At 37.9% G+C, this 15,507-nt stretch overlaps 1 protein-coding gene across 1 annotated transcript in view; it reads left to right on the top strand.

Moving 5' to 3' along the window:
- TASOR (transcription activation suppressor) overlaps nucleotides 1-14,558 on the top strand; it is a 49,612-nt gene extending 35,054 nt beyond the window's left edge. The window contains exons 17-24 of the mRNA XM_052639799.1: nucleotides 666-725; nucleotides 5,746-6,677; nucleotides 9,558-9,680; nucleotides 10,692-10,851; nucleotides 11,294-11,402; nucleotides 12,591-12,769; nucleotides 12,949-13,113; nucleotides 13,913-14,558. Coding sequence (XP_052495759.1) covers nucleotides 666-725; nucleotides 5,746-6,677; nucleotides 9,558-9,680; nucleotides 10,692-10,851; nucleotides 11,294-11,402; nucleotides 12,591-12,769; nucleotides 12,949-13,113; nucleotides 13,913-14,445 — 2,261 coding nt within the window. The 3' untranslated portion in view covers nucleotides 14,446-14,558. The remainder of the gene's footprint in view (nucleotides 1-665; nucleotides 726-5,745; nucleotides 6,678-9,557; nucleotides 9,681-10,691; nucleotides 10,852-11,293; nucleotides 11,403-12,590; nucleotides 12,770-12,948; nucleotides 13,114-13,912) is intronic.
- The last annotated feature ends 949 nt before the right edge of the window (nucleotides 14,559-15,507 follow it).

The following is a 15,507-nucleotide window of genomic DNA, read 5'->3' as shown; positions in this document are numbered from 1 at the left end:
ATCTTTTTGCAGTGTTCTAACTTCTCTGAGCAAATACATAGACACACACACAGATACTGTTAGTATCCAAGTTCTTATTCATCTTTGTTAGCTAAGCATTTGGGGAAATACGTCCAGGGCACATGTATTCCATTCCTTGATCTTTATTTAACCTTTAAAAAGAAAACAAAAACCAATTTTTGCTTGAAAGCAGACTGGCTTATGACCTAAAAGCTTCTGAGACCTCCAAGGACTGAAGAATTTCTAAAAACCTGAGGAGTTTCTGTGGGCTTCAGCACCTTTATCTGCTTGGTACCTTCTTAGAGAGGGCACAAGGCCCAGAAGTGATGGTAGAGCAGCAGCTGGAGAAGTTGGTTTGGGTTGGACAAACTGAATAAGGAAGTAGTCTGTACAAGGTGCTTATCTTAACTTTCATCACTTAGACACCTTCATAGTTGGTTTCAGAGTCATTTGAAGGCACAACATCAGGTGTCGATACTCCATCATCACCTGAAGGGAAAAGAAAGCAACTTCCCATTTCTTAATGACCCTTCAGGATTATTTTAGGTGCACAAAAGAATACTTGGATTTGTTAGCACTTGGGGTTATTGGAAAGGTGCTTTGAAAGGTTGTCACCAGTATCTGAAGAGAGTGTACTGTTCTAATGGATGCTTTCTTTCCCTCAGGAGGGAATGCCAGAAGCCCAGAAGACCAGCTGGGAAAACATGGTGAGAAACAAGCAGCAGGTGAGAAGGCGCTCTTTGCTTTTCTTCGATGTGCCCTTCTTCAGAATTGCTCCTGCAGTTCTGGTCATCTGTCAGGAGGGCATCAGTTTAGGTCTGTTAATTACAGAAAATTTGGACACTATTTATTGTATTTAAAATATTCATTCATTTATATAAGAATATATTCAAGGGAGTCACTGAATATTCACAGATTAAATTTTTTTCACCTACAGTAGGTTCTGTCTGATATAAGGATTTGGAAAGACCAGAATATTTTTCTTAATCCACTTCTAGAGAAGCAGTCTTCAAGTTTCTCTTAAATTAAAAAAAATATGAGGAGGTGAGGCCATGTATCTTTTAGGTACATTATTCCTAGTCTTATATTTCTTTGACTGAATTCTTCTTCTATTTGTAAACTAATTTCTGCAAATAGTAAGACAAGCATGTACAGATGTTGCTGATGAGCTTGTATAGTAGGTGCCTGGAAGACAGTCTCTTTTGTCTGAACTCAGTTCAGTATCTTGGCAGCTGGCCACAGGCAGACTCTTCTTGCTTGGAATCTGGTCTGGATTTTTTGTTGTTTCTGTTTCATTTTATCTTAGTCTTTCAGAAACCTTGTGTTGTTTTTTCTATTTGGAAGAAGAGCTAAGTGACTTTAAGTTTAGTAGATCTTTATGGTTATTCTTGTCTTTGGGGGTGAAAAAAGAAAAAAGACTGAGTTAATAGTTTTCTTCAAGATCTTTGTCTCCTCCTAGGAAAAGACGATTGGGGGTGTGGGGGCAGAAAGTAGGAAGAATAGATACATGACATACAGGAAAATGCGTAAATCTTTACAGCGTGATGGACTTTTACATATGTGAACACTTAGGTGACCGCCTCCCAAATCAATATGTAGAACATTTTCAGTGCCCCAGAAGGCTTCCTTATGCATCCTCCCAGTTATTATTCTCCCTGCCCCAAACAATAATCATCAATGTTCCTTCTTTCAGCATAGATTAGTTTGACCTGCTCTTGAATTTAAGGTAGATGGAACCTACACTCTTTTGGTTTTGGCCCTTTTACACAACTTTATGTCTGGGACTCATCTATGTTTTGCTTCTATCAGTAATTCTTTTTTATTGGGAGAAGTCAGGTATCTTGTTTATGTCTCAGAATGATCCATCCGCATCTGCAGTCTTTATTTGGCATACCATCTTCATATTTTGCTGTTAAGTATAAAAATCCAAATGATGTTACCTTTAGTGAACTCACTACTCCCCTTGCACTTAAAAGCCAAAGTGCCACAACGCTTGAGTGATAGTAGAAAACGTACTGTTATGATATTGACATGTATTTCTTTTAAATCATTAATGAAGAATTTTTAAAATAAAGAAATTTTCGATCTTAATAAAAATAGGGAATCTGTACAAAATAGATGGTGATCATTTGCATTTTCAAAAGGGAATTTGGTTTAGTTTTTTAATATGAAAAATTCCCCAAATGAATTTAAGTTATATTTCAATTCAAAAACATTTCCTTTATCCATAGCCCTTCAGGAATAAGCTTCTTGGTCTTAACTATAGCAGAAAACTCTGGGAGAATGTATTTCAAGTATTTTTAATAATAAACCATTCAGAAGCCCTTTCTTTTTTTCCCTTCAGAGTTTTTAAATGTCCTCCCTAACTGATCTGTTTTATGGGATGCAATTAAAAATTTTTATTTCAATAAATCAGATACTTGACATGGTACATGTCAAGGAAGTACAAAAATACTTCAAAAAATGCCTTCCAACCGTAGGCCACACATATCGTTTCATCCAGTGAGTCAACGTTAGTTACAGACTTATTTATTGGTTGCTGCACTGCGCAGCTTGTGGGATCTTGACTTCCCTGACTAGGGAGGGATCTGATCTGTCAGTAAGAGTCCTAACCACTGGATCATCACGGGGTTCCTCGTTACATTTTCTTATGTATCCATCCTGACATTCGTATGTCCACTAAACGCCATACTGCAGATTTAAGAAATGTGTTCAGAATTCCTGAATTAGTTTATGGAACTTGAATTTTTTTCTGGTTTATCAGTTTCATACAGTTGTAATTCTGAACTGGTACACTGGATGTTTTGTTCTCCTTCCCTTTTACCTACAGAGCTCCTGAATGGTCTTCATATCCTGCTGACCGGTGCCTTTGCAGTACTTAATGGATGCAGTGGTTCAGGGTAACCACTGGGGTTGGTAGAGAAATGTCATAAACTAAATGCTGATGAGCTGTTTAAACATTTACAAAAGTGTGACTGTGGGGGAAATCAAAACTGAGTTTTATATAGAGAAGTTACACTGCTATACCTGGGTATAAACTTTAATAGGAATTCCACTATATCTTAAAAGTACTACAGTTTTGAAAACTAAAACTCTGTGTGGACTTTCTGATCTAGAGGTAACATTTTATATACTGTAGTAGCAATTTGTTAGGGAATGTTGGCTAAGATTTAAGAAAAATTAGGAATATTTTGGAAGATAAAATTATCTAATAGGAACTTGAAGACAAAAATAACAAAACTTTGTCTTTACTGAAATAAAGTATTACTATAAATTGCTGTTAAACATATTTTCCCCTTGTTTTTTACAGAGAGATTTAGGGTGCCTGTTTTGCAGTGCAGTTTCAAAAACATACTGTGGTTGAATTTAGGATTTGTGAGGAGAATAATTTAGGATTTATGTTCTTATGAATTGAGCTAGTTGTCAAGAATCAAAAGTTACAATTCCATTAGCATTAGCTTGCTTAATGATCTCTTCATCTCAAATGGGGTAATAGCTATTATGATTTCTCTTGGAATTATTTCCAAGCGAAATAAAAATACTAAAGTGCTATCAAAAAGCATTACTGTTAATGCAGCTATGAAATATGTTCTCTTCCTGTATTATTGAGCCTTTCTTTCCCTGATTAGTTGCTAACATTGTAGCAAATCCACTATGCAACCCCACAGGTAAACAGCCCCATCAGTTCAGTTCAGTTCAGTCGCTCAGTCGTGTCCGACTCTTTGCGACCCCATGAATCGCAGCACTCCAGGCCTCCCTGTCCATCACCAACTCCCGGAGTTCACTCAGACTCACGTCCATCGAGTCCGTGATGCCGTCTAGCCATCTCATTCTGGGTCGTCCCCTTTTCCTCCTGCCCCCAATCCCTCCCAGCATCAGAGTCTTTTCCAGTGAGTCAACTCTTTGCATGAGGTGGCCAAAGTACTGGAGTTTCAGCTTTTTAGCGTCATTCCTTCCAAAGAAATCCCAGGGTTGATCTCCTTCAGAATGGACTGGTTGGATCTCCTTGCAGTCCAAGGGACTCTCAAGAGTCTTCTGCAACACCACAGTTCAAAAGCATCCATTCTTCGGCGCTCAGCCTTCTTCACAGTCCAACTCTCACATCCATACATGACCACAGGAAAACCATAGCCTTGACTAGACAGCCTTAGTCAGCAAAGTAATGTCTCTGCTTTTGAATATACTATCTAGGTTGGTCATCACTTTTCTTCCAAGGAGTAAGTATCTTTTAATTTCATGGCTGCAGTCACCATCTGCAGTGATTTTGGAGGCTAAAAAATAAAGTCTGACACTGTTTCTACTGTTTCCCCATCTATTTCCCATGAAGTGATGGGACCAGATGCCATGATCTTCGTTTTCTGAATGTTGAGCTTTAAGCCAGTTTTTTCGCTCTCCTCTTTCACTTTCATCAAGAGGCTTTTTAGCTCCTCCACTTTCTACCATAAGGGTGGTGTCATCTGCATATCTGAGGTTATTGATATTTCTCCCAGCAATCTTGATTCCAGCTTGTGTTTCTTCTAGTCCAACGTTTCTTGTGATGTACTCTGCATATAAGTTAAATAAGCAGGGTGACAATATACAGCCTTGACGTACTCCTTTTCCTATTTGGAACCAGTCTGTTGTTCCATGTCCAGTTCTAACTGTTGCTTCCTGACCTGCATACAGATTTCTCAAGAGGCAGGTCAGGTGGTCTGGTATTCCCATCTCTTTCAGAATTTTCCACAGTTTATTGTGATCCACACAGTCTAAGGCTTTGGCATAGTCAATAAAGCAGAAATAGATGTTTTTCTGGAACTCGCTTGCTTTTTCCATGATCCAGCGGATGTTGGCAATTTGATCTCTGGTTCCTCTGCCTTTTCTAAAACCAGCTTGAACGTCAGGGAGTTCACGGTTCACGTATTGCTGAAGCTTGGCTTGGAGAATTTTGAGCATTACTTTACTAGCATGTGAGATGAGTGCAACTGTGTGGTAGTTTGAGCATTCTTTGGCATTGCCTTTCTTTGGAATTGGAATGAAAACTGACCTTTTCCAGTCCTGTGGCCACTGCTGAGTTTTCCAAATTTGCTGGCATATTGAGTGCAGCACTTTCACAGCATCATCTTTCAGGATTTGAAACGGTTCAACTGGAATTCCATCACCTCCACTAGCTTTGTTCATAGTGATGCTTTCTAAGGCCCACTTGACTTCACATTCCAATATGAAAACAGATAAAATTAATTATCCTAGATCCTGAATGCAACTTATTCCCACAGCATTTCAGCTTGATGTTCTTTCAGTTGCCTTACACTCAAAAGTTTTCATATTAAGAAGGTGTTACCGCAGTAGTGGGCATTACTTTGCAAAGATTATAGGGGTTGAACAAGCTGTTGCAACTAACTATTCTGATTAAAATATGTCTGTTAGAGTCAGGTGTACAGAAAGGTAGGGAAGCAGAAGCAAGCAAGTGACTTAATGTATAGTGATGTTAAATTGGCATTTGTTTGAATACTTCAAAAGTAATTAAAGAAAGTAACATTCAGACTTGTCATTTGAGCTACTGAAATATAAAAAGCAGCCATAAAATAAGGGCGCATAGGTGATAGGGTCATACCATTATTTGAGGTTTTTACTCTACCTTCCAATACATAGTTTGTTCTAAATATATAGTTGACCTGGCCTTTTTTTCTTCCCCTTATTTATGAGTTTGTATTTTCAGATGTCATTAATATTGGATTGCTTTTGTAATAATAAACTCTTCCTGTATAGGTATGAAATCACCAGAAGAACAGCTGGTGTGTCTGCCACCACAGGAGGCCTTTCCTAATGACCCCCGGGTAATAAGTAGACAGAGAGGCTCTGATTACCAGTTTCCATCCTCTCCATTTACAGACACACTGAAGGGCACCACTGAGGAGGACGTGTTGACAGGTCAGGTGCTGACAGTGGAGGAGCAGTGTGTGCCAGCCCCAGAGCCACCCGCAGCGAGCGAGACCACAGAGAGGACAGTGCTAGGAGAGTATAATCTCTTTTCTAGGAAGATAGAAGAGATTCTGAAGCAAAAGAATGTTTCATATGTCAGTAGAATTTCCACACCTGTATTTTCAACGCAAGAGAAGATGAAACGGCTTTCCGCGTTCATACATTCTAAAACTTCCAAAGCTGGTGTGCAGGAGTTTGTAGATGGCTTGCATGAGAAACTAAATACTATTATTATCAAAGCATCAGCCAAGAGTGGGAATTTGCCACCGGTCAGTCTTAATGAGTCTTGTCCTAAGATAGCACTGAGTCCTCTGGGAAGGCATGTCACTCCAGCTTCCTCAAGCGACTTCAACAGTAAACACCGTCTTGAACTCCTTGGTAGTGACCCTTTGAAAGATGCCAGCTCTCAGGAGCAGCATTCCTCAGCTTTGGGTTTAGCTGAAGTAGCGGTGAACCAGCCACATCAAGCCACAGAGCCAATGGTGACTTCTGATCATACTGTACCTGGTGATATTGCCCGGGAACCAGTAGAAAAAGAAACAGCAAAATCGCCCAATGATGTAAACATTTCTGCCCAGCCAGCTCTTTCAAATTTTATAAGCCAGTTAGAACCTGAAGTTTTTAACAGTTTGGTTAAAATCATGAAAGATGTCCAGAAAAATACTGTGAAATTTTATATTCATGAAGAAGAAGAGAGTGTTCTCTGTAAAGAAATAAAGGTAACTAAATGCGAAGGTAATCATAATGCTATCTAAACTTGTGTTGTTGAGTCTGACCTCTATAAAATGGATTTTTTGTTTTTTAAATGGTGACCATATTATTTTTTATAATTTAATGCAGAGTGGAGTAAAAGACTAGTAAGTTTAACTAAATTCAGAACCTATGATCTAAACATCTTAGAATTTTGAATCTTATTTTGCATAGTATCACTTTAAAGACCAACTGCATACAATTGTCATACCTTTACATTATTGATTCAAAGATTTTAAATGTTTCTTGGGTGTTTCAACAAAGCAGAGGGAGAGATGCAGAGAAATGAAGTTGTCACTGTTTACCTCATGGGGTTTTATCAGTCATATAGAAAACAGAACCGTCTGGGATGACCTAATGTTGGTATCTTTTTGTGTTTATTGATGTCCTGGTCATGCCAGGGTTTCCTTTAGCCCTTATTGATCAAAAAACATGTTACTGAAAAACTTACCCAATCATGAAAGATTCTTTATTGCAGGGAATTGTTTTTGTACTCAAGCTATGGAGTGGACTAGCATTTCAGGCAGTTGATTAAAAAAAAAAAATACACACATAGAGACATATAATTCATAACACATGGGACAATTATATTAGTGGTTAACTAGTAATTAGTAATAGTAGTTAGCCAGTTAGTGTTCACTGGTGGCTCAGATGGTAAAGCGTCTGCCTGCAAGGCGGGAGACCCGGGTTCGATCCCTTGGTTGGGAAGATCTCCTGGAGAAGGAAATGGCAACCCACTCCAGTATTCTTGCCTGGAGAATCCCACGGACGGAGGAGCATGTGGTGGGCTATAGTCCATGGGGTTGCAAGAGTTGAACATGGCTGAGTGACTTCACTTTAATTCCTTAAGGGAATGCCTTGTTTGTGTCGTTGTTTTCGTGAAAGTCGCTCAGTCGTGTCCAGTTCTTTGCAACTGCACGGACTGTAAGTCCATGGAATTGTCCAGGCCAGAACACTGGAGTGGGTAGTCTTTCCCTTCTTCAGGGGATCTTCCCAACCCAGGGATCAAACTCAGGTCTCCCACATTGCAGGCGGATTCTTTACCAGCTGAGCCACAAGGGAAGCAAGCCCTGGTTTTCCTTAGTAAGGGAATGCCTTAGTTTTAAAAATATGCCTGCTCTTCTATGCAATTTACTTACCATGATGAGCTTCTGCTTTTTTAGTTAGAGGAAGAAGGGACTGTAAGTGACCTACAGCCCAGCGTGCCTCAGAAACTCCATGCTTTGACATGCCCCGAGCCTTTGTCAGTTTGAGGATCTCTGATGTTGGCATACTTGACCTGATGTGCTCAGGGGAAGGTGAAGAGCATGGAAGTGGAGGCAGCCAAGTCCTCAGCATGTTGCCTTTAGTCATTCCATGTAGTTCCTTGGGAGGATGAAACCAGATTTTTCAGGAATTTCTTGGTTGTGTTTTTGCCCTGTATGTTTAAGCATTGAGCTTCTCAACACTTTTTCACCCCTAGCAACATGTTTCCACGTCTCTGTGGGCATCACTGCACATTGGCATGGAGCTCAATGAGAGTGGGTTGGGCACAGTTCCCAGTGTGCTCAGCGTAACTCCATCTTCCAGTGTATTTTAAAGATTGTAAAACACTTAGAGTAAATGTGTTTACTTATGAATGGTGGTTTTAATCTATTATGGCTTAGAGTAAATCATATTTCTGTTATTTATGTAGAGGAGAAAAAGGATGTGTATTTTTAAAATAAAAGGAAATTAGATCAGATTTTAACTCTTAATTAATACCCATTAGAAATTTTGCAAAATGTTAGAGTATAGGACTTCATGAATAAAATTTTAAACTTCTTGAATATTTCTGGAATCAAAATGATTTGTTGCTTTATGAGTTACACTCTTATATAAAACAAACTTGCATCTAAAGCTTCTTAGTGTAAAGAGACCAGAAATTACAAGCAGCTCTATTAGACACTAATTTCCTTTGTCATAACTTGATGGTAAGCTGCTCGGGGCTCTCTCCAGAGGCTTTAGAGGCTAGAGTAAAATGAAACAACATAGAAGATGCTTCAGGGCTACACAGAAACAACTTCTTTGGGTATGACCCTTATAGACAGCTCTGAAACACTGCTGGGGGCAAGGTTGGTTTAGATTTATGGTTATCTAACCAGCCTTGCCACCCATGAGAAAATGAATCTGCTCCTGCGTCTGAAATGAGGAATGTGACCTTCAGAATCCTGCCTTTTGCTTCAGGGTTCAGGATTCCCCCAGCAAGCAGAGAACGCTGCCAGGACTGGTTATCTTGTGTCCTTTGAAAGGTAGCACTGTGTCACCAGCTTGGCAGGAGGCATTATTGGGAGAGTCTGTTTTGTTTGAAGGTGTAGACTTGACAGGCAGGGCTAATTAATGTGTAAGTACCACTGTACATATTGAAGCTCTGTATGAATGATCTTGGGGTGGTTGTGAATTAAATGAGCTTCAGCAGTTGGAAAAGTGCTTTGTAACTTTGAAAGAATATACTGGTAACTGCTGCAGATAATCAAAGGCTTGCTTTAAAAGGAAGAGAAAATGGAAGTGAGGGAGTGGCTGCCCAAAAAAAGTATGAAGTTAAAAACCTGGGCTAATCCATTCTTTCCGTTCTGTTACCCCAGCTGGCATTTACTTGGCTTTGACTGCATAGGATTTGTAATGCTGTGATTGTGACCGTGAAAGCTCTGAGCTTCAGAGTCTTCTCTAAGAGTGGCCTTGATCTCTGAGGGCCCTCGTGTAAAGGTCATCATTAATTATAGTCCAGTAGTAGTTAAATATAACCAGTTTATCTTGCATTTCTGGTGTAAAATGGATGTTTGCAAGAAAACTTTCAGATGTTGATTTAGTTTGTTTTTTCTTTTCAACAGGAGTATCTTATCAAATTAGGCAATACAGAGTGTCACCCAGAACAGTTTTTGGAAAGAAGATCAAAATTAGATAAACTATTGATTATTATTCAAAATGAAGACATTGCAGGTTTCATTCACAAGGTAGACTATTACACTGAATTCCTTACTTTGTAAAAAATGTCTACTATCTTTGAGACTGAAGCTGTTTGTTTTATAAATATTGTTAAGTTTTAAGGGAGATAAATCTTCAAGCTTAGGACATCTAGGACCTGCACTATGCTCTGTGAATTGACTTGTGGGATTCCTATTTGTACCTCTGCAAAATTTTAAATTGTAGCCTATCACATATCTTCTCTATTGCTTAGTCAAGAGTAAGAACATTGACTCCTTGAATGCCACTGGGTCTGCTGACTATTGTTACCACCTTCATTCATATGTCCTTGGAAAACCTGTTTCTACCCCCTCTTTGCCAAACCAGTCCCCCTGTCCCTTGGGTTTGGGGGTGCCCCATCTAGCCTTCAGAGAAGGCAATGGCACCCCACTCCAGTACTCTTGCCTGGAAAATCCCATGGACGGAGGAGCCTGGAAGGCTGCAGTCCATGGGGTCGCTAAGAGTCAGACATGACTGAGCGACTTTTATTTTCACTTTTCACTTTCATGCATTGGAGAAGGAAATGGCAACCCACTCCAGTGTTCCTGCCTGGAGAGTTGCAGGGATGGGGGAGCCTGGTGGGTTGCCGTCTATGGGGTCGCACAGAGTCAGACACGACTGAAGCGACTTAGCAGCAGCAGCAGCAGCATCTAGCCTTAGGAGCCTATGTCAAGCACCACTGCTCTCTGAAGTCTTTCGTGACTGTTCCAGGCTCTTCCCTCATCTGAATTCTCAGTACTCACAGAGCAGGACAAGTTAGCATTCATCATTCTGAATGATGAATTTCCAGGTCTGTTGTAAGTGCCTCTTCCTTAGAGTGTTCTGTCAACATAGATGCCCAGTACATGTTAGTTTGTATATTTGGAAAAAATGTAAATATTATTGCATTTGACTTTTCAGAGGCAACACACTAACTAGTACAGGTGAGCCACAGTATGTTTCTGGTACATTTCACACTTTAGTCTTTACTTATTTCTATTTTTATTTTCGTATTTAAACAGGTACCTTGTTTGGTGATGTTAAAGAAGCTCCCTTGTGTTAGTTTTGCTGGTGTTGATAGTCTGGATGATGTTAAAAATCACACATACAATGAATTATTTGTATCTGGAGGTTTTATTGTTTCTGATGAATCCATTCTAAATCCAGAAGTAATCACAATTGGTAAGACTTATTCTTTTAAGCTTGTAACTTGTGTCTTCTCTAGGTTTTTCTCATAAGTGACTCACTTGTACTTTTTCATGTATTGTCCATTCTGCCAGTCACAGGTAATTTCCATCATTTTTTGGAATGTTTATTACTACAGATTTTTTTTGCCATTCTTCTACTCTATGAATAACTTCTCTAAATCTGGCATAAAGCAGGGCTCTCTGCACCTACTTCACCTAGATTACTTTTGGTTTTTGTTAAACTTGTTTTTTGTGTGTAGATTTTATTTTACTGGATCTCAGATCGCTAGATCTGTCTCCCTTTGAGGGGGGAAAAAGAGAAAATACTACATAGGAAGTAGGTGTTCCTACGTAATATCAGCAAACATGTCTTCCATAATTCAGTTGTGGAGTGACTTATTTATTGAATTTAAAATAAACTTCATTATCTCTAACAGAGAACCTTAAAAATTTTTTGACATTCCTCGAAGAACTTAGCACTCCAGAAGGAAAATGGCAATGGAAAGTCCACTGTAAATTTCAGAAAAAACTAAAGGAACTGGGCAGGTAAGGTTTGAAAAATAACTATTGGTTGTTGATTTTAACATTTTGTTCACAGAATTTTGTTCTCTATATGTTTATAGATGATAGATGCTGCTTGGTTGTCATAGGTATCTTTTGCCAGCCAAAATGGTATTCTTGGTTTGCCAAAGTTTATATGACCTTTGCCATTTGGGCTTAGAATTATAAAATGAGATAATCAGCATTCTTTTTTTTTTTTTTAATGGAACTGTATATATGCCAAGGAACTGTATATATGCTAGATCAGGTCCTATCCCAGTTACTCTAATAACACTACACATGAGACAAGGATTAATTTTGACATAAGGGGTTCTATGATTAGTTCACTAATTTGTGTAAATAAGTGATGTCTAACATGTCCAGAAGTCACTTCTCAAAGTATGATTCTTGGAATAGTAACTAGTCCCTTGAGAGGCTCTGCAAATGATTGTTGTAATCAGATGACTGCTAGAGTCCATATAATGTCCTTATTTACAGTTAAGGGTCTGAGAAACTAGTTAAGGATACTATGTTACATTCTGTCAGCATTTCCAAAATGTAAGCCACAAAACTTTTTTTCTTCTTGTACCTGTTGAAATTCCATGGCACACAATCAGGGAAATTCAGGCCTAAATAATTTTAAATTAATTTTCATTGAATTTGATTTTTTAAAAAGGTCAAATCATGTGAAGTGTAGGCATTGGGCAAGTCTTTTATAACAGATACCAACACTGAGGCCCAAAGGTATAACCTGTTCAAGTTAGTACCCTCATCTTCCTGACAACAGCCAATAATTTCTACCACAGGTTGCCTTATGTCTGGAGGTAGAGATAGCTTAGAGCCATGTTCTTTTTGAAGGAAAGATTTATATCTTTCTGTCCTTTTATGCCTTTCATTGCATTTCTAAATTAGTGAAGCTGAAGAGAAGTGAAATTTATTTAATAAGTTGAGATTTTTGTCTGAACTGAGTAACTGGTCCCCAGGCTTTGGACCCAGAGAAAGCCCTTAACCATGGGATTGCACAGTTTCTATTCTTCCTCAACTCAGAAGCACCCATACGTCAGGCAGTGAGCCAAGCAGTGTGGCTGTGATCAGTTGCCTCTGTTGAGAAGTTACGCTGTCAATTTCAAGTGAAAACATCCACACTAAATTTGAGAGATGCAGATCCAGATACTGAACTACTTAATTTCACAGATTGAATGCTAAAGCTCTGAGTCTGTTGACGCTGCTGAATGTCTATCAGAAGAAGCATCTGGTTGAAATTTTGTCATATCACGGTTGTGATTCACAAACTCGAAATGCTCCAGAATTGGATTGCCTTATCAGACTTCAGGCTCAGAACATACAGCACCGGCACATAGTCTTTTTAACAGGTAAAGCACATGCTCTTAAGTTTTCTACTATGAATTCAGGAATGTGGATGAAAGGATTTTGTGGCACTGTGTGGGGTGTTTATGAAAATGTGGAGGAAAGGGTTTTTGAGGGCTGCGGGCAGGCGTTATAATTTTATATTTTCAAGTGTTTTATATTCAACATTTTCCCCCCATATTAGAAAAGAGTATCAAGATGATTTCCAGTTACACTGATAATGGAATAGTGGTTGCAACTGCTGAAGACTTCATGCAAAACTTTAAAACCCTTGTGGGCTATCACAACTCAATCACAGAGGAAAACCTTCCATTGCTTGGTGCTAATGAGAATCTTGAGTCCCAGTCAGGTAACTTTTCAGTAGTTTTCATTTTTTTTAAGGTAGACAGAAAAAGAATGGTTTTGCTTTGATTTCATATAATGAAGACTTATTTGAAACTGCTCACCTCAGTGTAAACAGCTTCAGGGGAAGTGTTTCAAGGCATTTATCATTCTTTTACTTAAAATATACAAAATCTCATTTATTATACTGTAGTCTGTTGTAAGCTGTTAATGGTAGACTGCATACTAATATACAGTAAGCATTTTCTTTGGAGGTAATGTAAGTATTACTGGCTTCTGTTGTGATTTAAAGCAGTTTAATGATAAAGTAGTAGAAATATCTATAGCTTTAGTCTTTTGTGAGATGGCCTCTGCTTTGGTTCCAGGTTTTATGTAAAATGAAAGATGAACGTTTTGTTTTCGAGGAAAAGCAGAGATGATCGAACATTTGATAGAGCTAACCAATTTAGTAGTAATCCAGTGAAGCTAGATGTCAGAATTTTTATTTTATATTTGTCTTGTCAAATACTGAATTACCGTATAACTTTAGATGCTGTTTTGACATTAACCCCTTTGGAGCTGGGAGTTGGGATTTCCCAACATTAAACGTGAACACATTTCGCAGAAGCTTTTAGCATCGGATTATCTGGACATTCACACCTAGTGTGAGTGTTGTGACTAAGTGAACTTGTGGCAGAAGACCAAGCTTTAAGGGATTGTGGACTTGCAGACCCTGACGCATTATATTGTGTGAGTAGTGTATAATTTTAAAACTTAAACAAATTGTGTATTTCAATAGAGGAGGACTTTTTGTTTTTTAAATGTAGCTCTTATAGAAAACGATGAAAAGGATGAAGAGGATATGTCTCTGGATTCAGGGGATGAAATCTCACAAATAGAAGTATGCAGCAATTTTCATTCAGAAATATTGGAGAAAGAGACCAAAGGATCACGTGGAACAGATCAAAAAAAGAATATTCAAATTGAGTTGCAATCGTCTCTTGACTTGCAAAAAAGTTTATTACAAGATGAGACTTATCAAATTGATTCTGCTGAGAGAGCTTCTATTGATAGAGTATGCTCTGAAGGAGAGAACAGTAATTCAGTTGAACAAGATTCATATAGCAACTTTCAGGTTTATCACAGTCGATTAAATATGTCCCATCAGTTTAGTCATTTTAATGTTCTCACTCATCAGACATTTTTGGGCACACCATATGCCCTTTCATCAAGTCAGACTCAAGAAAGTGAAAATGACTTTTTATCTGCTTATACTCAAAGCTTGGATAGAGAGAACTCTCCATCTCCGTTAAGTTGGTGGAAAAGTGATTCTTGCAGGCCGTTTTCAAAAGAGAAATAATTATAGTAATTTTTAAAAACAGGTTGTTATGGACTTTTTCTGTTTCTTAAAAGTGAATTAACAATTTATATTTCTTTCTCTAAACAAAAGGTTTCCTTTCTCATGGTTTTTTTTTGCCCCTCTTATTTAAATCATGATGGCCTGTAACAGTTGAAGCCTCTGAAAATTGAAATAAATATATATATTTTTAACATATATTGTACTTGAATTATCTCATGTTGGCACTTCTAAGTTTTACACTTTATATGTCATCTGTACTTTGGCTTCAAATTGAAGCTTGTTTTATATATAAAACTAGGATATTTGCAAAAGGATAGTGCACAGTAGTGGCTTTACTTTTCCTCTAATGTCAGATTATCCCAAATACTTTTGCTGAAATGATGTATCAACTATTGTATTTATTTAAGCTTTTGTATAGTGTTTTTACACAGGTATAAGCCAGTGATGTTAATAAATATTTACAGGATTTTGGCTCAGTACCTCAGGATTTATTGAACAAAGCAATTTCATTTAGGTTATAAAACTGTGTACTTAGGACTTAATACCAGGCAGCATTATTTTTTATCTTTAGACTTAACCATGTAATTGTACCTGTTACTAAAATTTTGGTCAAGCTTTTATTTTTTTCAGTGCTTGTGTGGTCCTTAGACTTAACCAAATTCAGTTTCATATTTCAAAAGATGATAGGTTTCTGTTATTACAGGCAGTTTATTAACAGTTTGAAACCAACTTTCCTACAGGTTTTTAAATTGTTAGAAAAAAATGTATGTATATTTTTCAGGTGGTAAGTAAGCACTTAAGTGCTGTACCAAAGTACATGGTGGAGATAAGAATTTTGAATCCACATGTATTGGTTAAAAAAATGCTTCTTCATTACTAATACAAACTTGTAGATGTTTTTAAAAACTATAGTTTCTACAATAAAAGTCATCAAAGGACTTAAAAAAACTTCCTCATAAGCCTAAGCTGAATCTGGGCTATTTTAGTAATGTTGTGACATCAGACCTTCCTTTGGCCACTAAAAGAACTTTAGGTCCTACTCTTCAAACTCTTTTTATAGAA

This window comes from Budorcas taxicolor, chromosome 1, assembly GCF_023091745.1.
Source record: "Budorcas taxicolor isolate Tak-1 chromosome 1, Takin1.1, whole genome shotgun sequence".
NCBI lineage: Eukaryota > Metazoa > Chordata > Mammalia > Artiodactyla > Bovidae > Budorcas > Budorcas taxicolor.
This window is presented reverse-complemented; position numbering and strand designations above follow the sequence as displayed.